This window comes from Aspergillus heteromorphus (genome assembly GCF_003184545.1).
Source record: "Aspergillus heteromorphus CBS 117.55 chromosome Unknown BO70scaffold_16, whole genome shotgun sequence".
NCBI lineage: Eukaryota > Fungi > Ascomycota > Eurotiomycetes > Eurotiales > Aspergillaceae > Aspergillus > Aspergillus heteromorphus.
The window spans coordinates 633,235-655,637 of record NW_020290421.1 but is presented as its reverse complement, the minus strand read 5'-3'; the positions used below and the strand labels follow the sequence as shown (position 1 = coordinate 655,637).

Genomic DNA, 22,403 nt, shown 5'->3' with positions numbered 1-22,403 from the left:
AGGATTCGGAGGCAGAGACGGGGATAGGAGGGTAGGCTATCCCATATTGGTCGTTGATGGGAGGCAGAGAAGGGGGATAGGAGGCGAGGCTATCCCAGATCGGTTGTTGAGTCGGAGGTAGAGACGGGGACAGGATGACCGGATATCCCAGATCAGGTCGGTTGTTGAGTCGGAGGCAGAGATGGGGATAGGAGGCGAGGCTATCCCAGATCGGTTGCTGAGCGGAGGAAGAGACGGGGATAGGAGGAGAGACTATCCCGGATCAGAGGTCGATGCGGAGGCAGAGAAAGGGAGAGCCCGTCTTAGCTTCACCACAAAGTGGCTACTAGACTCCAACACCGCGATGAGGTGCGAGCTCATTGTTGGAGGGGGGATAGGAGGGAGGCTATCCCAGAGCAGAGGGAGGCTATCCCAAAGCAGGGGTAGATGCGGAGGCAGAGAATGGGACAGGAGGAGAGGCTACCCCAGATTCCAGATAAAGACAGAGGAGGGGATAGGAGTAGAGGCTATCCCGGATCAGAGGTAGATGCGGAGGCGGAGGCAGAGGCAGAGGCAGAGAAGGGACAGGAGGAGAGGCTATCCCGGGTCAATGGAGCAGAAGATGAGTCGGTAGAGAAAGGGATAGGAGGAGAGGCTATCCCAGTTTAGAGTCGACAGAAGATGAGTAGGTGTAGAAAGAGATAGGAGGAAAGGCTATCCCAGATGCCAGGTAAAGACAATGAGGGAATAGGAGGAGAGGCTATTCCAGACAGGAAGAAGTGGCAGAGACAGAGGAAGGGCAGACGCAGTTGAGGGAACAGATGCAGTGGATGGGGCAGTGGCAGAGACAGTGGAGGGAAAAAGAGGCAGTGGAAGGGGCAGTGGAAGAGGCAGTGGAAGAGGCAGTGAAAGAGACGGTGGAAGAGGCAGTGAAAGAGACAGTGAAATGGTCAGATGCAGGGGGGAGGGGCAAGGGAGGGGGCAGTGGCAGGGAGATGGGGAGAGGCTATCCCAGAGACGACAAAGGGAGAGAAAGAAGATGGGGAGCAGGAGGAAGGGCAGGGCAAAGAGAGGATAGAGGGAGAGACTATCCCGGGTAAGACGATGAGAAAAGGCGAGAATAGGAAGACCGTCTATCTCAGAAGCGACTGGGTAGAGGAGATGGGAGGATAGTCCATCCCAGAGCCAGAGAAGGAAGAGAAAGAGAGTAAATATAAGAGAAAGGAATGATAACAATAATAGAGGAAGAATGAAATGAGACGACAGGAACGAGAAGAGAGAGGAGGAGGGAGGTGTAAAAGGAAAGGTTATGGAGAGAAGAAAACTGGGAAATGGGGGGGGATATATTCCCTTGCCCATCAGACAGAACTCTCCTTCCTTCATCTATATTTAGACCGGGAACTGACGCATGACGCCGTAAGTCCAGCATGAACCATGGGAATATTTGCTCAAGAGTCGAGGATGATATCGCGATTACCGCAACAGGAGCCAACGCGGGTGGCAGACACTAGAGATGCGAGAGGGAACCCAAAGGAATCGATGATTCGGGGTTGAACACACAAAGTATCGTTCCTGATAGAAGAATAACACATTATCCTTGCCTTCGCTGTGTAGTTTCAACAGAAGTAAGACACCACCCGCCTCCGTCTTGCATCAACATCATAGCTTGATTGCCGGAAGAAAGCCATAACCATACTGGCTAGTAGCCAGAAACATACTCTCCCCGCATAGGACCAAGAATAGTAACACGTATACTTCTCTAGGGTAGTCAGCCGACAGCCAAGGAATGCTATAGTTGAGCAGACTGCCTGTTCCTGGACGTTCCAGGGGACTTGAGCCCGGAAGCTTTCTGCTGGAAACTTTAACCTCGTCCAGGCCCTTCTGGACATGCGTACGTGACCTAATGCCAGGTTATTTTTGGCTCTTCCATCGCGTCATAAGTTGTCATGGTTAGAGGGAGACGGGAGTGTTGGGAAAGGTGGTTCTGTATTCGAACGCGTCACGCGTCAGTGACAGTTAAGATATCGAGAGGCTCGCAAATGGAGCTCACAAATAGACTCGCCTTCCTATACACTCTCATCGTATAAGCAGGAGTCGAAAGATGCCAAGAATAGCAGTCGAACATACCACGAAGGTAGTATGCAGCATGTGGAAAGTGTCAAGTGTACGGAAGAGAACTCCGCAAAACAATGTACGGTCTCGACGGCGGGGCCCCACAACCTTAACCAGACGCCATGACATCATCCGCCTGACTTCCGGCGAGCTGGACTTTCGACTTTCGCCTCGAAAAATCCCTGAACTGAACAGCCCACGCACTCAATTGACCAGCACCACCATGTCCAAACGAATCAACACCTTCTTCAAGCCCCTCCCCTCCAAGAAACCCAAACTCGATACCGAAAGCACTTCCCCCCCGCAACCTACGCTCACCACCCCAATTACCCCATTCCGATCCGCGACCTCCCACCCACCATTTCCCAGCTCCTGGCCAATTTATCCAGAACAACACCGCCGAAAGCCATCACCGACAAGCCACACCTGGACCTTCTTTACTTCCAACCGTTTCTTCCTTCTTCTCTTGCTCGAGACCTCTTCCGCTTCCTTCGGAGCGAACTCCCCTTCTACCGCGTCAAATACACCATCCGTCGAGGTCCAGCGGAAACCTCCATCGTTACGCCCCGTTTTACAACGGTGTTTGGGGTAGATGACACATCAATATTCATTCCTGATCCGAATTCCAAAATACCTGACGAAACTAACGCGACAGCGACCTCCTCACTGATCTTGGCAGATAGCAAAACACGCATCCCTCTCCCCGCCTCCGACAAAAAGTACCACCAACGCCCCCGACCTATCCCTCCCTGTTTAGACCTCCTCCGTCGAGCCGTTGAGTCGTCGACCGATGATGGAACAAAATACAATTTCGTTCTGGTGAACTACTACGCTACCGGTGATGATAGTATTACCTACCACTCCGACGATGAGCGCTTCCTCGGTTCGAACCCAAACATCGCTTCCATATCACTTGGTGGGAAGAGGGACTTTCTATTGAAGCATAAACCACCCACCGGGAGTGATGCTGATGGAATTGAAGGCATGAAGCCACTCAAGTTTCCTCTGGACTCGGGCGACATGATGGTCATGCGGGGCGAGACACAATCCAATTGGTTGCATAGTGTTCCCAAGCGGAAGGGCGGACAAGGTGTTCTGGGGCGGATAAATATCACCTTTCGGAGAGCAGTGGTGCCAGGGGGTACGAATAATTACTATCTGTATAATGTGGGAGATGGGGGGATATTTCGGTGGAAGGAGGACGAGGGGAGAATGATTGCGGCTGAGAAGCCAGTTGAAACGTGAGATCAACTCAGAGAGAAGAATACGGTTCCGATGTACCCGGAAGCGATCCAGCGGCTGCACTCTGTTGAGGATTTTTGATAGGAGTGTCTTGTAGTCTCATATGATAGCTGTGGCCGCGAGGATAGTTAGACTGGCTTGGTCTTCGCGACCTGGGAGTCCTAAATAACGGCTCAACCCCATCAATCTGTCGGTGACTGGACATCCATCTGATCGAGTTATCGAAATTTGCACAGACCTGCATAGTATTTCGATGGATCGAGGTCGCGAATTAGCCGATGACTGCCTGCTTGAGGTTCTTCAACTGAGGTGCTATTGATGGAGGAGAACAGAGCTGGAATTGCTAATAGGGATGAAATGTTGGAAGATGAAGACTACCTTCTTAACGCATTGCTTTGGTGCTCCTAAACGAGTAACCGCGCCGCCAACTCCGCCCGCCACCGTTCAAGTCTCTCCCATTCGCGTGGATCTAGGCACCTGTGGACAGCAACATCCTTGTCATACTAACAATGGGGCCGGTGAAAACCACCGCGGATGTGTCACTTGCATTAGCTTGGTTACATCCAACGGTGCTGCCTCGACTCAACAAGTCTCGACCGTTCTCTCAGCCATGTACCCTGCGTGGAGACGAACACCAGTTTCACGGCAAGTGACATCGAATCAAATCTGTTCCGATCCTAACTAGACAAGGATTCCCCTCACATAAACTAAGAATCAGACTAACACACTACATATACAGAGAGATATCATGCGACCCAGCGATCAACGCGCGTTGCCCATCCGTCGTCTCATGTCCTTCAGATAATACTCTTTTGGATACGTCCGGATAAACATGGGAACAAGGGGGTAGGTCGCTCTGATCACTTCCAGCGTTACACGATACGCTCCCCGGCGCAGTACTGTACTCTTGAGCCCATACGCCTCTCGAATGCGCGGCGGTAGCAGCTCTGCCGTAATAAATCTCATCCACGGCATGAGCGCCGCCAGATGTACCGGCAAATTTTGATTGTACAGAAGATCGTGTGCAACGTGTCTCGCCTCTGGGGTCACTTCCATCGTCGCGATCTGCCTATCCCAGTAGGCCCAGAATGCCTTCCGATTGATCGGCCACATCTCCCCCGATACGCGCAAAGACTTGGCGAGAATGGCATACTCCAGGTACAAGGCTTCAGCGGTAGCTTCGTCTATCCGCCCAAAGACATCCTCGTACATGCCTACGCCGACCGCGTAGAGAGTCGCCGCGACCCAGAGTTGGAGGTGGATGTCGTCGGCGGAGTAGTCGGCTCCCTGGACCGGAGAATGGGCGCGGTGGACCATCTTCACGATAAATTGCCTCTCTTTGGCCGTGCCGAATACCATGCAGTAAACGAAGGTCATCGTCGTGCGGAGCCGGTCAAGCGGGCGGCGGGAGAAAGTGCTGTGGTGGTTGACGCCTTTTCCAACACCTGGCATGGCGACTTGGAGAAGGAGGGCAGCTGCGCCACCAGCTAGGAGGAGGCCCTCACGAACAACCATTTGGATGTGTCTTGCGCCGTCCAGGTTCGGCTTTCCGGTCTGGATTTCTGATATGAGTGACTGCCTGGGTAGCGGCGATGCTCTTATGTGTGGCATGAGCCTTAGGGAAAGCAAAACCACCAGGCAAAAAATAACCATACAACTGGATACCGCCATGATGAAGCTTTGTTACTTGGACGTTGCTAGAAAGAGGAAGATCTTGATCGCCTAATACTGGGATTCTCAGATTTGTCTCACGATGCCCTGCAGAAGCAACCATGAATGTTAGATACTATCGACTGTGGCTGATCCGAACTGGTTGATCACGGCGACAACCTCGAGGTGTCACGCGGGTCGCAGGATCATGAGCATATCGAAGGTCCCGATTTTTAAGGTACTTGAGTATACTGTGGATGACGGGGCGGTCTAGAGGGAGAGATGAGCTTTCCTTTTTCCCCTAGTGAGCCTAACCCCGACCATCTAAAACTTAACAACTGTCACCCATACAGTGGAAGACTCTCAGAGAATGATATTTGGGTTATCATATCAACACGCTGGGGGTAATGAGGCTATATACACCCACCCAAAAAAAACTACTAGATACAACCAAAAGCAACATGCCTCCCTACCAACCGACAAAACAGACAAATGCATTACAGCTTGGGCTTCCACCCTCTCTGGATCTCCTTCTGGCTCTCCTCCCGCAACACCTTCTTCAGAATCTTCCCACTGGCGTTCTTTGGAATGGCCTCGACGAACTTCACTCCGCCCGTAAGCGCCTTGTACCGGGCCAACCTTTCGCCCAGGTACTTCATCACCTCCTCCTCCGTTAGCTTCGCACCCTCTCCTGGTCGCCTCACCACGTATGCGCGAGGTAATTCCGTCTCGGGGACGACATTTCTCAGTCCGATGACGGCGGCATCGACGATAAGCGGATGTGAAATCAAGACGGCCTCCAACTCGGGCGGCGCGACCTGAAACCCACGTACCTTGATCAGCTCCTTCTTCCGATCCACAACGTACCATTTCCTTGTGTCCCCATCGCAGTACATGATATCCCCCGTGTGAAACCACCCGTCGCTATCAAACGACTCCGCATTTGCGGCGGAGTTATTGAAGTACCCTGGTGTAACCGTCGGTCCACGCACACACATCTCGCCACGCACCCCATAGGCAGATATATTCTTTCCGTTGTCATCGACAAGCCTGAATCAACCCGACCAACCTTATTAGCACAGAAGACCAGTCACAAAAAGGGGCAGAAAAATGCCTACTTGGCCTCGATGTTCGTAATCAGCCTCCCGACCGACCCGGTCTCATCCTGCTCATACCACGGAAACATCGTCGCAATGCAACACGTCTCGGTCATTCCCCACACTTGCGTACATCTCGCCCCCTCACCCAGTAGGGCCTGGAACCGTTTCTGTGCAGCTTTATCCATCGGCGCGGCGCCAAGGAGACTCGCTCGCACCGACCGCAAATACCCTCGTTCATACGACATGGGGTTCATGATAATGGCCAGAGCCATGGGCGGAACGACGGTTATCTCCGTGACTTGATACTTCTCCATGGTCTGCAGGAACAGAGGCAGATCGAACCGCCGCATGACATAGTTGACGTGACCCGCCTTGAGACTGCCAAAGTGACTCGAAGGAGCTGCAGCAGCATGAAAGAGCGGCATCGGAATCACTCGACTGACCTGCCCATCCATCAGCATTCATCCACCACCACCACCACCAAACCACCACCACAACAGCCCACATCCTCCCCCCCCCCCCCAAAAAAAGGATCATTAGAAGGGGACAAAATACCGGATACGGCCTCCTCTGCGACTCAAAAGCCAGTTCATGCTGCGCGACAAAATTCCGATGCGTAATCGCCGTCGCCTTAGGAAGCCCCGTCGTGCCACTACTAAACAGTCTAGCGGCGGTAGTCGTGCTCGCCACCCGTTCATCATCAAACCGCACCCAATCCTCCTCGCCGTGCTCGAAAAGCTCCTTCCACGACAACTGGCCCTGGGGCAAATCCTGGCCCATGACATCGAACACCCGGATGCGCGACTCAGGGATCTTGACCTCCCTCGCCGCCACGCTCGCCGGACCGAGAAACTCCGGCTCCGTGATCACGAACTGCGTCTGGGAGGCGCGGAAGTGATGGGCTAGTTCCATGGACGTGTATGCTGGGTTAGAGCCTGTGAAGATTCCGCCTGCGCCGACGATGGCAAGGACGAGCATTGTGTAGTAGATCTGTGATTTTCTCCCCGGTTATTTCAAATTGGTCGCCATTTCAAGCCCATGTAGATAAACCGTGGGAATTGAGCGACAGAATCACGAGAGAAATATGAAAAACAACAAAAAGGTATAAAGGGAAGGAGAAAGATACACACATCATTAAAAGAGTGAATATTAACACAATCGCCCTCTCGGACACCCCAGGCGCGCAGACCGGCGATGAGTTGGCGGACTGCTGTACGAGCTTGGTTGTAGGAGATCGATCGGGACGGGTTATGGACGTCGACGTAGATCTAGATGTGATTTAAGGGGGTGATCGGTTGTTAGATCGATTGAGCTTGGTACGGGATTCGAGTTTATTGGGGATTGGGTAAATCTTTTCTCTCTTTTTTTTTTTTTTCTTGGGGTATATCATAATAGTGGTTGGTGAGCGGGTGGGAGTGATGGTGGTGGTAGTGTGATGATGGCGGGTAGAAACAGGGGAGGAGTATAGGGAGTTAAGAAGGTGGCAGATAGGTGGATAGAGGGAAGAGAACGAACAGGATCATCGTGATTGTAGGGCGGGTTTGAGAAGAGGTAGGAGATCACATCGGAGGAGGGGACGGGGTCCGAGAAGCAGGTTCGAAAATCATTACGCAGGTCAGTCAGGTAGGTAGGGTTGTAGTATGGCAGTATGGAAAGAGGGAGAGGAGGAGGAATATGTGTATGGAAGGTAACGCAGGGAAAGGAGGAGGCGATGCGCGATGATTAAATGCAAAAAGCAATGCTTGATATTGAACGAATGAAAGGACAAGGGATAGACTGTTCCAATTAATAATGCATAATTCTCAGTTTAAATAGATATGGAGGCAAAGGGGGATTAGTTACTATGTAGATAGGAGGAAGAGAGGAGCAACGCAACGCCACGCCATAGTGGCATGGGGGGGGGGGGGGGGAGGAAAGCAGACGATTGATTCGCATAAACCCCGCTTGGATGGACAAAGGCGTTGTCTGACGGGCAGCCAGCCAGCCAGGCGGCGCTGCAGGCCGGAGAATAAAGCAGGGATTGGGAGAAAGTCGAAAGTAGACAGACAGTTGAGAGACAGCCGTTGGGATGGAAAACCGGCAGTCAGAGGGTTAGTGGGTACACTGGGTGTTAGTTAGTTAGTTAGTTAGTGACTGGCAGGTTAGTCACCGCGACCCGCCCGGCCGCAGGGATGCTACACCCACAGGCCAATTATTACTCGAACCGGCGGGTGGCAGCGGCTCCAGGGGGGGATAATAATCATCGTGTGTGCTCATCACCGATCACAGCCGAAGCTGGAACCGCGGATGGGTCCGAATCCGCTCGCCATACCGCCAGAACAGCAACGGGCAGCCGCACAGCACCAGCGCAATCAACGCCAGCAGCGAATTGCCCCAGCCGTATCCCAGCTTGGCGTACATCCCCGGCCGCCCGCTCAGTGGCAGCACTGCGCCCGCCAGCGACCGCAACACCGTGCTGCCTCCTTCACATACGAGTCGACCCGGTATGTGTTGGACGCCATGAACACGTTCATCGGCCCAATATCGAACACCCCAGTGTCCATGATGGGCCCGACCCAGTGCGTCCGTGCCTGCGCCGACCACCCGCACCAGAAGAGCCCGATCGGAATCAACAAGCAGCTGAACACCATCAGGGGCAGACGACACTCATGCTTGAACGTCACTTGCGCCGTGTGTTCGATGGCAAGGTGATTCAACACGATGCCACACGTCACCAGTCCGATCATACACCCAATTCCAAATCCCAGGCTCGACAGAGGCCCATCCATACGTGTGCTCGAAGATCAGCGTGATGGTGGTGAACATCAGATATAGATAGCCGTACGTGACGGCTTGGAACAAGGAAAGCAGCAACACAGTTGGCGAGAACAGAAGCATCTTCAGCGGGCGCAGCAGGATATCCAGATGGTGTAGTACTTGGACTGGATGCTCGGGTTGCCTGTCTCCTTGCGCAGCCGTGCGGCTTTCCGCTACAACAGCACGGGGGCATATGACTCGCGCTAGGCAAGGAAACATCCAAATGAGATGACACCTGTCTGGGTGCGTGTTTCGTCAGCTTTCTATCGGTTCAATCCGCCCCGGGGCAAGGGACAGAGCTGCGTACGGCAATGGCAAGCATTCAGAACACCCATCGCCAGCCGCACACGGCCATGATGCCGGCTCGCTTCTTCTGGTTGATCATGTCCGCTACCGTCCCCGACTCGATTGCGAGCGGACAGGCGCCTCCATTTCTGGCCAGCAGGCGGAAGACGATGAGCTGCGGGAGGTTCTGCGCCACGGCGCAGGCGATGCTGAAGATCAGGAAGATCATGTTGCAGACGTGGTAGACGGGGACCCGACTGTTAATTTCCGATAGCGGCGTGATGACGAACGGGCCGACAACATAGCGCAGGAGGAAAGAGGTCACAATGAAATAGCCCATCATGGTACCCGTCATCGGCCATCACGTACGCGATCCCGGGGGAGAACATGGACGAGGCGAGAGGACTGTCCGGTCAGCTAAATTCCTTGACACGAACCCTGGCAGACTCACGTTATAAAATTATTCCAGGACTTCAAGACTAGCTGGATGGTTTTCCTGGAGGTGGGCCAGTCCATAGGATTCTCCGGGTCATCAAGCCCGTCCCAATCGACCGTGACACTTTCGCGGATGGGGGTTGAACGGTCCTCATGGCCCTGGTCCTGATGCTGCGACCTCTTTGTCGAACCGTTCAACTCTTGGTCTTGCACGACCTGCTCCCTCCCTTCCTTCTTCTCCACATCTATTGCACTTGCGTTTGATGACATGCCAGTCAGTTTGTCTGTCGCAGTAGGAGAATGTTGATGGACCCTACGACGATTGGGGGCATCTAGAAATGGCAAGCGCGGGAGGCAGAGGCAGCCATGGCGATGCGATGGCAATGGAAAGGGCAAGATTTATGAAATCGCCAGCCGCAGCTTCATTTGCAATTCATTCACACAACTCGGCCAAGCAATGAACAGTGACCACGAGGCTGCTCTTCCCGGCGGTCAATTCCCTGCTGAAGTCATTCTGATGTACCGATTTTATCCAAGTTATCCTGCCTCTCAGACCAGCTATGCAGTCCATTATTAAACCTGTGTCACTGTCCGTTGTGCCCTTGTGTCCCATGGGCCCCTTGGCAGGCTCGTCCCGTCGATCTGCGTGGTGGGCGACTCAATCAGCAACAGGTCTGGGGGAAAAGACTGGGGATCAGGACCTGGTTGCTTTCCTCCCGGTCGCATCGTTGGTTCCCCGCCCCTATTCTCCTTTGTCCCGGCGTCGGAATGCTGTCTCCATTGCCCCGAGCCTTCCAAGGCCATGATCGATGTTGACATATCTGTGCCGCACAGTCTACCTCGGATCGTCTACGATCGGCAGGAAGTACTTGTGTAGGATAGGTGCGTCCCCGATAAACTACAGCCAGGGTGATACGCCATCCCTCGCGATAGCTCCCGGGCTAAAAAGAGGGGGGCAAGGAACCTGCCGCGGTCAGGTCAGGTCAGGTCAGAAAACTTTGCCTGGCCCATCAGAACTCTATTGACATGATTGTGTTTTGTGGGCGCAGTGCTACCGTGGCTCCTCAAGTCTATCGTCGTGTGCCCATGCAATCAAGCCCTCCAGACTATGTACTCCTCCCGAACAGCGCGAACGTGTCAAGGCTCCAGACTCCAGACACCGGGTCTATACTTAGTGTCGAGAGCCAGCCGTGCCGAGAATAGCGTCACGCCGGGCGTGAAGAATCGCGAAATTCGCCGGCGTTACGCCGAACCGCGATTGTGAACCCAACAATCATATTGACAACGGTCGCGATGCAACATCAGAGTCGGGCAAGTTTGGCCGTGATAAGCACCGGGGTGTTGCATTACTTTGAATGTCCTCCCCCCTCTCCTCCCCCCTCCCCCCCCGAAAGACGAATTGGGAAAATAAATCAACTGGCTAGTTGATTAATCTACTCGCAGGACACAGGAGGTATAGAGCCGTGAGCCCTACCCTATGGGAAGTGCCTCACAGCCAGAGTCTAGACTCAAAGTGTCCTGGCAAACAGAATCAGGCTTGATGAATAAGACCTGCATCAGCAGCCGCGAGTTAGAGCGCGTCTACATCCCCTTCGAAGGCGCCACCAACAGCCCGAGTCGAGATTGACTGGCGCCCGCTGGTGTTGTCATATTTTAGTCGGTGGGTCTGGATTAAAGGGGGGGAGTGACTCCGTAATGCGTGGTGCGGATGGCGGATGGCGGATGAGCCGTGACCTTCTGGGAATTTTCGACCTGATGAAGAGGATCGTCCATGTTCAGAGATTCATGTTACTCGGGCTCCGTTGTCTGTAGACGGCGAGTCATCTCAGATCAGCGGTTGCGTGCAGCCGAAGTGATTCAGATCAACGAGACGATGGTGGTGAGGGACGATGAAAAAGGTCTGTCGCGGCCAGCTTCAGGAAGTGCACTAGCGTGGCTTTCTTTCCTTTACTGCCCGCGGGAGACCAGACAGACCTGAGCTCCGCCCCATGAGAGCTATCTACTATCTATAAAGATATTTGGGTGTGTTGGACAACGCACTCGGATTCTCCGGTTCATTATCCGCCTGCTACTTCGCAGGATTGTAGGTTGCAAGAAGCATTCGGATAGTAGATAGATAGATGGACAGACGGAGAGATAGTAAGTACATGGTAGATAGGAATCTGACTGCGCACACCCACGGCCAAAAGCAGTGGGCATTAATCACCTTCTTCTTTCGGCCTCAATACCTGGTAGATATTAATTGCTATCCCGGTTGATCCGGACCTGGAATGATTGATTGCAGTCGACTTGCAGTGCATGACAGACAGCGCGGAATCATCCGCCTTGCCGGATCGAGTATTCTTGACGGTGACCAGATTCCGAGCCCCGAGTCTAAGCCAGCCAATCGTTGCCTCTACGGGCATAGTAGTATCTATGCAGGAGCAAGAGCTTAGCTTCGAGCTTTTCACAATTAGGGAAATAATAATAATAATAATGATAATGATAATAATAATAACTACGTCCAAAGTATCATAGTACCATAGTCCTGTGGAGGGCTGTGGAGCCAGCGAGGATCATGGACTGAGGCGGTTAGTTCCAGACGGGAACATTATCAAAGGCATCATCACCATCAGGCGGGCTTAAGTCTTAACTCTTAACTACTAAGGATTTAGTACTTACTCTAATGGTGATGATCACCAGCAGAGTATCTTTTTCCCGGATGATCAATAATGCTTACATCCGATAACCTGCGGTATACACGGCTCGTAAGGAGGAAGTTAGTACGGGAGGTGCATGAACCTTTTGCTAGGCAGGGCAGGATAGGGCAGGGCAGGGCAGAGCATGGTGTATCAGTCTGTCAGTCGCTCTTGCTCGCTCCACCTGTCCGGACCGTGTCTCCGTTCGCCAACGTTCGCTGCAAGAACGGGAAAGCCCTGATGTACACATACGGAATTATTTCGGTAAAGCCCGCTGCAGGGCGGGGGAGAGAGATAATCTTCAGGGCTTCAGGCAGGAGAAATTAGGTACTATTTTACTGTAGGCCAGTTAGTTAACTAGCACACAGTACTTATCTAAGTCGAGTAGAGTAAATATGTGACAAGCCCCTGCATCTGTTTATGTCCTGGGGCGGTGCAGATATATTATTCTTAGCCCGAAGCAAGGGCCTTACCTACTGTAGGGTATCTATTGCCCACTTCTCACCCTGCAGGCCACGCGAAGACGTCAAAAATAATATTAAGATTAATAATAATAATAAACGTCTTTTTCTAAAAAATCATTATTTAGGCACATCTCCTAGGACGAGACGGCGCGACCGACGGACCGTATGTCCTTCCAGTCTCTGGAGCTAAGAGCCGGTTGGAGAAGGGCAGGTTCGGCGACGGACTCGGTGCTTGTCTGCTAGTTTATCTATCTGGCTGGCTGTCTGGCTGGCTGTCCCTGTTCCAAGTAACTGGTTACTGATAGACAGATAGATGGATAGATAACATTCACGTTTTTGGGAATGTGCAGGCAGCGCTACCACAAGGCTACTGCATGACACGCATTTGCTCCTTGCAATGCGTGCAAACAGCTGATAATGAGATTCCGTAGGGATGTAGGGCAGGTAGGAAGGTAGGAGGTTATCCAACATCATGGCATGGATGTCACACACATATGTAAAATGAAGTCAGCTTACGGGGAAAGAAAAAGATGACGATAGTCCTTGCTTGCTGGCTTGCTGGCTGGCTTGCTCGTGTGTACCATGGTGAGGGTCAGCTCGCATCAGGCCATCCAGCCATCCCGTTGGAAATTGGGAACGGAAGGATCAGCTTGAGTAGAGTGAGTCGTAGTACTGTATGGAGTTTTGCGTATAGTAGTAGGAAGCTGTCATCGGGGACGACTGGACCGAGAACGACGACGAGGAGTTGCCTAGGGAAAAGGAACCAACCTGTTAGCTGTTGCGTGGCTGCAATAGTAATCCCCCCCGGGGCTAGGACAGGAGTCATCATCATCACCATCAAGCCTTCGAGGAACTTCGATTCCTTCCTTCCACGAGCGAGTTGCGCTGATGCGCGACGAGGAATCCTGCCTTGCGTGGGAACACGAGGTTTGTTTTGTTTCCAGAACCGACCAGACCAATCGGCGCGGTCAGATGACCCCCGGGCTGGTTGCCCACTTCTTGTACTACTGCCTCTTCTGTCTTCATCCTCTTCTCTCTCTCTCCCTCATCACTCCGCCCGGTTTTAATCTCGCGCCCCTTTCCTTTCCCAGGGAGGGCTGTGTCACTGCCCCCTCTAATATCTGTCTATCGATTCCATTATTCCCATTCTCCCACTCTCTCCACTCGGGGATCGCCCTCGATCCGCTGCCACATGGGTGTCAGCTCATCCATGACCCGGCGACTCGGCGAGGTCGGTCGGTCTCGTCGTCCTCCACCTAGTTTTGGCCCCCATGGACCAGCTGGTCCAAACCCACTAACCTAAATCGAGCCTGAGGATCGACGTCGCGTGAGTGGGCGTCATATTCTAATCATTCTATATCCCCCCCCCCCTTCCCGGGAAATCGGGATTCCCATTGCCTGGCGGACCTTTCGCATGACTCGTGTTTCCGTTCGCTGTAAGTAACTCGGTTTTTCTGAGGCTCCGTGGGTGAGGTTCGGTCGGGGATAATACCGCCGCCGCCGCTAATCCGAGTCACGGAAGGTGCTTAACGTGTGGAGAATGCTCCGGATAGATGACTACAGCCTACTGGAACTCGACTGGCTCCCCCCCCCCTCCTTCGGATGCCGACCACCATGCAATCGGGACGAGCGGAGTCCTGCATCCTCCCATTATCCCCCCATCCAGTCCCCTTCTTGACAGTTGACGTGCAACCAACATCAGTTATCATGCAGTTGCACTGGGTCCAAAGTACCGCGGCTGCAGACAAGCAGCTAGTGACAAGACTAGTACATATTTCGCACCATGTCCGATGCAGCTGTCTCTGCTGCCGACCTGCCAACCTGCCACCTGCAGAAGAGACCCTCTGCCTGCTGGCCGGATAAGATCGAAGTCCCCGAAACGACGCGATCGAATCAGGAAATTGGCTAATTCGTATTCAATGGCCCGGGAATGTGCCTCGTATCTGTGGATTACGCCGACAAAACGGATGCATCGCGCAATATCCGCGCCGTCGACTAAGATCCCATTGCCCGCAAGGCTCTGGTCCACTGTGGCACACTCCGTCCTCGTTTGTTTCTACCGGCCCCAGGAACCACGTTTCCTTCAGGAATGGGCTCTAAATTGCAGAATTCCTTCGTAGTGGGGTAGCGTTTCTCTCGACGCTAGCGTCGCCATCCTGCGACATGCTCCCATAACCTCTGGACGGCACTAGTTTGCGGGCCATTCCGCTGCCAACGTGCTCCAGGATGGGCAGTGCCCTTTTTAGCTCCAAAAGGCATGCAACCACAGGACCTCCTGGTATGCTGGGATACCGAAAAACTGATACCAAATGCCCACTAGCAGACCTTCCCCTCCCCCCCGGTCCCAACTTCCGTCACAGTGTACGCGGGTCTGACGCCGTACTTACGGACGGACAGGGATATGGCATAGCGGCATCACCAATCATCGCGCGATCAAGTCTGATAGGGGACTAGCTCCTCATGGGGGAAGCGCTAAGCCTGTTAATCGGTGGAGGTTTTGGAGTCGAAGCCAAACCTTCCCTTACTTGCCGCTGCGCGTGGCATTACGGAAAGTTACAAAAGGACGTGCTTTCTGCGGCCACGTCCCCTGGGGGAAGGGGGACTCCCGCTGAAAATGGGGGCAGGTAGGATCAGGCGGCGACGATGGCTGCCTTTTGAACGGTTAAAAAGCCCCATTATACATGGCGACTAACGCGGGTGGGTTTGGGCTTGGGCGATCTCCGCCTGGTGTGGCGTTGCGTTCTGGATGCTCCGCGGGAGATCGATTCCAAGACATATCGAGAGCAGGGGCGCCGAAGACGAGGCACACGGGCCCTGATTGGTGACGGACCCTCCGCGGGAAACAATAATATCAAGGGCTGCAGGGCAACTTCAGATTAAGCCATGCATTCAGAGCGCCGCGCCATTTGCTGTCCACCTCCCTGAGCAGGAACTAGGGCAGACCTCACTGGGGCGGGCGAATCTTAATGCAGATGTCCCATGCTAATAATATACGCAGCAAGCTGTAGTATCGGCTGATTTCCGTGAATCTGCACCTAAAACGGGTATATTCAAGAACCTCGACTCGGGTCAGATGTACGGCAAAAGGATCGGAATCCTTCCATTCGCTTCCCCCCATCGATCTTCTAAGTTATCCTGAGCGATCATTGACTAATCAGGCTGATTACCCCCCCTCTCTCTCAACGTTCGCCCCGGATCCGAACGTATCATACTTATCGACTCCATTCCCTCGGCTGGCTTTATCTTTCTATGATCTCAAGTGACTGACCACTCGGTGTGACACCATTACCACTTCTTTACTTCTTCTACCTGACGCCTCGCCCTCTCTCTCCCTCTCTCCCTTGTTCCCTCTTCCCTCGAGAGAGCTTCGAGCCCTTGGTTGCCTCACCTCCTTTGAGTGCAGCTGGATGAAGATGCCTGCGATGACCATGCTGCCGGATGGGCGGGCGCCGACTGATACTTCAGAGACCTCGTCAGAAAGAGACAGTCTCTCTGTAACAGAGTCCAGGAAAATGGGTGCTCGACAGAGCAACGCTCAAACGGCCGATCAATCACTACCCCCTCCACCGTCACAACCCACTGCCGATGGAGATTACCGTTGTGGAATTTGCAATAAGACATACAGTCGACGTAGGTCTCCTTGGCTAGATTCTCGTGCTATTGGCACACACTTCTCTACTTTATCGTTGATTTCCAGCGTTTTTGGGACGGAGCAATTTGGAAATAGACGTGGCTAACAAATAGCAGGTGATCTGCGGGACAGGCACCGGCGCCGTTGCATCAAGAATATCGGCCAGGAACGCCAGTCCAAGCGCAAATCCTGCGATGCCTGTGCGCAGAAAAAACTGCGGTGCTCTATGACCCGACCCTCTTGCAGTCGGTGTCTTCAAAGCCGACGACCATGCGTTTATCCCCAGTCATCTGTGCCCGTACAGGCGCCCAACATCCTTCCTGACCCCCAGGAGACTTCTAATTCTCCCCCTTCTCTTCCGGGAGTAGCTGGCCTGATACCTGGTGGCACGCCATGGATGTTGCCAGGGCACCAGTTCGACCCTCCCGGGTTTGATGACGTTAACGATATTCCCACTGCTTCGTGGAGTCCCGGAGCCATGTCAACTGCCGACCTTGCCGTTCATGCCGTTGGCGACAACCCGTTGCTACCTATACACGATGTCTCGTTTCTCAACTCCCCGCCCTGGAATGACGATTTTCATGAACGGGCCGAGCCGCTCGGGCTTGACGATTGCTTCCACGGTTCCCTTGACAGCTCTTCAAGTCGGTCGTCCCAGATTCTATACATGCCACAACATGGCACCATGGAGTCGTCGCCTGCAGCCGTGGTGCCCCCCACACCAGCTGCTTTCCCCGGTGACTCTTACAGTCTGGCTCGTGGCCCGGCTATTACGTCCCTAGCGTCTGGCTATTTCGACAATAGCTGGTCCGATGGCGTGACTACTAGCGACGACGACGATACCTGGCGACTCAATACTTACCCTGACGGCGTAATCGGATCGGTATTCGGCCAGAGTTTCCTTCCTAAGACAACCCATCAGACTCCGGGCGACGTTAGTGACTTATACCAAGAGATGTTTAGCCTGTTGCGGGAATATCCCAGTCTGGCTCTGCAGCGACAATTCTACTCGCCCTTTTTACATCATCAAATGTACAGTTGCGCGATACAATCAATGGGCGACCCTCTGGGCACTTCCTTGGCCTCGGTAACGTCGTACGCCACCTACTTGGAATCTTGCGATACGTTTGATCACACGATGCACAAAGAGGAGCGACTCGCGGTCGCTCCGGACAGCTGTGTCGCGGCACTTCACGCTGTCTGTGTCTACCAGATCTTGAGCATTTTCGGCGCCAATTCCCCCTCCGCTAGCATCATCAAGCTACCCGGGTTCGACGAGGACGATAGTCATCATGACAAAGATTACGGGTCGATGTCAGAGACTCCAATTGTCTTCCTCTTGAAGGTAAGACAACAAGACCCTCTTCCCCAGTTCTAGCCCTTTCCCCATTTCCCCGCCCCTTCCCCCTCCTGCATCCAAGCTCGCATTGACTAACGCGCAATTTCCCCCAGATAATTCAGCGGGTCTACAAACTTCACGAAGACATCCTCCGCACCCCCCACGAAGACGAAACAAACTGGAGCCGCTGGAAATTCACGGAATCGCTCCGCCGCAACATCTTCTTCGCCAACATCATCAGCACGCTCGCCAGCAAAACCCGCAAATTCAACACCAACGGCATCTACCCCGATCCCCTCGACAGCTCCATACTCCTCCAATTACCCCTACCGGCACCGGAGGAAATGTGGCGAGCCCGCAGCGAGGACGAATGGATGATTTCCCGCGCCCAGACGCTACGGTCTTGGACCCGAGCCCTGGATGGCAATATGCTTCCTGCGCCCAGGACCTTGCAACAGCTGCTGGTCTTGGAACAGGTTGGCAGTGTTACCGTTACGTTATTACCACCAATCACGCGAATGATTCTCGCTTGCGCCAAGCTAAACGGCCAGGCGTCGTATGGCTGAGCTGAGACCCAAGAGATGAGGGGTTGGTTACGGAGTACTTGGTTTGGCTTGGGGTCTTGGGTGGTACTGGCTGCCACTATGGCGTATTGAAGGTGGGAGGGGGCGCTTGTCCACTTTGCCTTTTATTTTATTTTATTTTTTTATTTTTTCATTGTTTTTGCTTTTTTCCCCCTCTCAGTCGGGTGCTTGATCTCAATTTCTTTTTTTTTTTTTTTTTTACTTTTTCTTTTTACTTTTTTTTTGGATTTGGGCCATTTCAACCGAGCCATACACGGAGCGCATTACACGCCCCGATCTTGTTCCACTAGAGACTTAGACTAGACATGGGCTGGTTCATTTTCTATCTATCTACTATACAGAGACAGACGGACAAACAGACATTGAGAACCAACACAACACACTACTATTATTGATTGATACCCACATTTTTAGCTATCATTACCCACTTTTCCACTCCGTAACTACCTATTATTACTAAAGTCGACGACATCCTTAATAATATTAAAGGAAGGGAGGGGCTGAGCAAGTTATGACGAGGCCCCCCCCCCTCTTAGTAAGTCACTAGAAGCCGCCCCCATAGTAAACAACCCTGACTACTACTCCGAACTAGTGAGTTAAAACACAGACAGGCGCTTACGACATCGTATATCTAGTGGATGTGGATATATTATTATTGTTATTATCTAGGGGGTATCTAACTGGTAGATAGATAGTCGACGATAGATATACGGGTCGTGAAGAACGCCATCAGCAAGTCTAGATACCTAGCTAGTCTTAAGTAGTCGCATCATCCAGACGCAGGGCTAGTCGCAGTATGATTATTTGCGGACTCCACAAGGGCCCCAGATACCAAGACGGTCAAGTTTTCCGAGCGGGTAAGGCAGCCCCTCCGAGGCGGGTGAGGAGTGGGCAGATAGTGGGTAGATACTCCGTAGTCTCTAATAGACTACTATGTCGTCGTGAGTATGCCAAATTGACATTATTGCACTATGAGCCAGCCGGTCACTGAGCCGCGATCTACATTGAAGGGCATGTCTCCAAGTCCGAGCAGGAATTTTTTTTTGGCTCTAGACCCCGTTGATAGGCGACCTGTCACTTCCGAGTGCACACACCATCTTTTGAACTTACCCTATCTTCCCCCCCCCCCCCCTCCGCCTCCCTATGAATTATGGAACCCAAGCCCATCTAGATTGATTTCTCAAACCCAACATGAACAAGCCCCGTAGATAACAGATACTCACCTACATTAGTCTCCCCAGTTACAGGAGCACGCACCACCAACCAAAGTCAATCCACAAAAGAGGGGTGATCTCGATAAGCGCAGGACTATATTGCCAAGCCTGCAGGTTAATTTACCTTCGTCTGGCGCTTTCGTACCGTACGGACTCCATACATACCCAGCTGCCCCAGGCCCCCCGTGGGTACTTCTGCAGGGAGCATAGACGCGTCTAGATCGTTCTGGGAAGGTGAGACGATGAACTGTATATGATTGACTCTTTAGATTCGGTCTGGCCTGCTTGCTTGGCAGTATCGGGTGGATGTTCTCCGGCTGCGGATCCGGGAGCGGTTCGGGATAGGATGCGGTGCGGCCGCTAGTGGAAGTACTATGGACATCCCCGTTGCCAAGTGTCTGGAGGATTCTGGTGGAGAGACATCCTTCATCCTGTCTTGAAATGCTTGAAGAGTGATCCTGACCTGGTGTTTGGGTTGAGGGGTTGCGGTGATCCGCTGGAGCTAGTCCCTGGACGATCACGGGCTGGGAGGATTAGCAAACATTACCAATAATTTTTTGACATTCCCTTAGATTGAGAATTGAGAAGTCTCCAGGGTCTGCAGCGCCCTGGCGCGGTTTACTGCGAGAAGATAGTCCGTCGCTTCTTCTAGTGTCATCAGCGAAGCAGGAATAGTGGCGGATGTCCAAACCGCCTAGGTTATCTCCAGCTATCTGGGATATTGCCCTCGATGGATGATGGCCAGAGCAGCATATCTAGCGCCATCAGCAAACTATATTAGCACTAGCCGTTTCATAGGAGCGGAAAATATATACATACTTTTATTTTGCTGATACCCCTGTCGCGACAAGGGATCTGGCCGAACAAGGAAATGGGCTACCTTTCGTGATTGGTGGATCGAGAGACATTATACTGGTATTTTGAACCAGTCATCTTTGAATAGGCTTTCTCGTCTGTTGCGCAAAATTGCTATCCCCAATCGTGTGCCTTGCGCCGGAGATGAGTTTTCGGATGGCGGTTCAGAGATGGGCACGGGGAACAAATTCCGTACGGATAGATACAAGTCGGCAATCAAACAGGCCATCGGAGTTACTGCAGACCCTGACCCGGTCGCTCGTTCTTAAGTCCGATAATATCCTAGAGATACAGAACTGCGAGCATCTAATCACCGAGGACGCCTGGGTTTCAGGAGGAGACGATTGTTGCCCGAAAGACGCCGACGGATGGGGAACTACTCTGGTGGTTCTGGCAAGTTGCAATTCGACAGGCTGGAGACGAAGTAGCCTGGTTGCGACAGCAGCCACAATCAGCACCTAAGATTTAGGTCAATCTGCGCAGCCGGGTGCTTCCTGTGGCCCGAGAGAAGAGGATCCATGAGATCCAACGTTGGTGGCGCTGACGCTTATCATGCAACAGAGTCGGTGATCCCGCAAGCCCTTTCTCTTGATAAGCAAATGACGATGAATAATTCTGCATTCGCTCGGGCTCTTCCTAGGGCAGGTAGCCTCCCTTGGATCAGGTTGTCCGTGTAGATCTCTTGCAGGTAGGTACTGTGCGCTCGAGATAAGGTTCGGAATACCCGCCTCAGCTATAATGGAAGCCTGATATTGATCGGAAGCCGAGGTAATACTCGTGATTTCCTCCACGCGTAAGCGTTAGATAATATTGAAATGCGGGTCGGGGATGACCGAGGTGCAATTTCTGGCTAGAGCATGTCAACACGATGCATTGCTGCGTAGGGACCTCGGGGGAATCAGGCCCTTTCAGACCGGGATACCGGAGATCCGACGGTGCTTATAGAGTGCTTTGAGGGGGGTAACAAGGGTCGAGGCCAACCCTTTCCCAACTGTCAGCTGTGTTGCAGACGTGTGGCCAACTGCGGAGGTGGCTAGCTTAACCCCTGCTTGTGCTTTGTCGTGGCTCGTCCCCTTTCGCTGTCCTTCCCGGTCTTCGTTGTCATTGAACATGATGACTCCGGGCGTTCCTCATCCCCGTACGGAGCGGATTCGGATCATATCTCGGCAGACTGCTCGGATAAAGAGAAACCCGCTGACACTCTTCAGCCGCGGGGGCAGTAAGCAACTGATTGGCCCATTCGCTTGGTGCTTGGGGTCCTGGCGTCTCCAGTGTTAAGTAGACCAAACGCCAGGCTGAGTCCGTCCCTTTCACCACATGCAAGTACACGCATATTAGCAACGAATATAATCGAAACCACACATGGGTATGCGTCCAACCTGATCCTCCCGACCAGAGTAGTTGAACTTGTTTCTCGACTGACGTTTGTAAGACAAGGTGCACTGATAGTCTCGGGGGTGATGTGCAATGTAACTTCCTGCAAAGGGGCATTAGATCACATTCCCGTGCCGATATGGACTGTCAAAGACCGGGTTCGAAGGCATGAGGCTACCATAGTCCCAATTCCTTCCAGCCGGTCGGTGCTTCATGTCAGAAGTGCTGCTTCGGTCTGCCTCGCATCCGCGTCTTTCCGTCCTTATGTTCCTTCCGAGATATCTTCTCCTGACATCATCCATGGAGTCAGTGCTGACATCAGAGGCAGGCAGGTATTGCTCAGCAAGAGTACTTCATTATCTGAGACGAAAACGCCGGGGGAGTTCCGGTTCCAACCAACGCTGTTCCATGATTGATTGCGAAGGATTCTGCATCTTGGGACAAAATGCAAGGGGGGGATTTGAATGAGCATGTGCTTTGAGCAGAGAGCCGTAATTCCAAGGGCGACTCAGAGATACGCGTGGGAGTCGGAGAAGGTCGGCGAGGTCATCGTGGGCGCCCAAGTCAAGCCTGGCTGTCCAGAACGGGCAAGCGCGTCTTCGTCTTGGACACCTCCCTTTTCAGGTGTCCATTTCGATCCCTGCCTGATATGAGGATGACACATG

At 52.9% G+C, this 22,403-nt stretch overlaps 7 protein-coding genes across 7 annotated transcripts; 3 read left to right on the top strand and 4 right to left on the bottom strand.

Moving 5' to 3' along the window:
- Window positions 1-1,478: 1,478 nt before the first annotated feature.
- On the bottom strand, window positions 1,479-1,966 carry BO70DRAFT_59160 (uncharacterized protein). The gene has a single exon (XM_025548567.1). It carries the CDS (start codon window positions 1,866-1,868, stop codon window positions 1,596-1,598), a length of 273 nt encoding a protein of 90 aa, XP_025398553.1. The 5' UTR covers window positions 1,869-1,966; the 3' UTR covers window positions 1,479-1,595.
- Window positions 1,967-2,118: 152 nt separating this feature from the next.
- On the top strand, window positions 2,119-3,685 carry BO70DRAFT_388036 (alpha-ketoglutarate-dependent dioxygenase AlkB family protein; the record flags this gene model as incomplete). Its single annotated transcript, XM_025545949.1, has 2 exons — window positions 2,119-2,170; window positions 2,345-3,685. The coding sequence occupies 2 exons, from the start codon at window positions 2,119-2,121 to the stop codon at window positions 3,334-3,336; spliced, it is 1,044 nt and encodes a 347-aa protein (XP_025398552.1). The 3' UTR covers window positions 3,337-3,685.
- Window positions 3,686-4,095: 410 nt separating this feature from the next.
- BO70DRAFT_293528 (oxygenase MpaB family protein) lies at window positions 4,096-4,944 on the bottom strand (the record flags this gene model as incomplete). Its single annotated transcript, XM_025539443.1, has 1 exon — window positions 4,096-4,944. One exon carries the CDS (start codon window positions 4,942-4,944, stop codon window positions 4,096-4,098), a length of 849 nt encoding a protein of 282 aa, XP_025398551.1.
- A 536-nt stretch (window positions 4,945-5,480) lies between these two features.
- Window positions 5,481-8,584, bottom strand: BO70DRAFT_371951 (acyl--CoA ligase; the record flags this gene model as incomplete). Its single annotated transcript, XM_025544825.1, has 5 exons — window positions 5,481-6,033; window positions 6,102-6,526; window positions 6,639-7,073; window positions 7,214-7,351; window positions 8,552-8,584. 5 exons carry the CDS (start codon window positions 8,582-8,584, stop codon window positions 5,481-5,483), a joined length of 1,584 nt encoding a protein of 527 aa, XP_025398550.1.
- A 617-nt stretch (window positions 8,585-9,201) lies between these two features.
- On the bottom strand, window positions 9,202-9,869 carry BO70DRAFT_397436 (uncharacterized protein; the record flags this gene model as incomplete). The annotated part of the gene is made up of 3 exons (XM_025546705.1): window positions 9,202-9,421; window positions 9,513-9,569; window positions 9,616-9,869. The coding sequence occupies 3 exons, from the start codon at window positions 9,867-9,869 to the stop codon at window positions 9,202-9,204; spliced, it is 531 nt and encodes a 176-aa protein (XP_025398549.1).
- A 6,152-nt stretch (window positions 9,870-16,021) lies between these two features.
- On the top strand, window positions 16,022-18,396 carry BO70DRAFT_388031 (Zn(II)2Cys6 transcription factor domain-containing protein). Its single transcript, XM_025545948.1, has 4 exons — window positions 16,022-16,371; window positions 16,489-17,658; window positions 17,692-17,717; window positions 17,825-18,396. The coding sequence occupies exons 1-4, from the start codon at window positions 16,149-16,151 to the stop codon at window positions 18,275-18,277; spliced, it is 1,872 nt and encodes a 623-aa protein (XP_025398548.1). The 5' UTR covers window positions 16,022-16,148; the 3' UTR covers window positions 18,278-18,396.
- A 3,205-nt stretch (window positions 18,397-21,601) lies between these two features.
- On the top strand, window positions 21,602-22,347 carry BO70DRAFT_59036 (uncharacterized protein). Its single transcript, XM_025548566.1, has 2 exons — window positions 21,602-21,730; window positions 21,802-22,347. Exons 1-2 carry the CDS (start codon window positions 21,727-21,729, stop codon window positions 22,152-22,154), a joined length of 357 nt encoding a protein of 118 aa, XP_025398547.1. The 5' UTR covers window positions 21,602-21,726; the 3' UTR covers window positions 22,155-22,347.
- The last annotated feature ends 56 nt before the right edge of the window (window positions 22,348-22,403 follow it).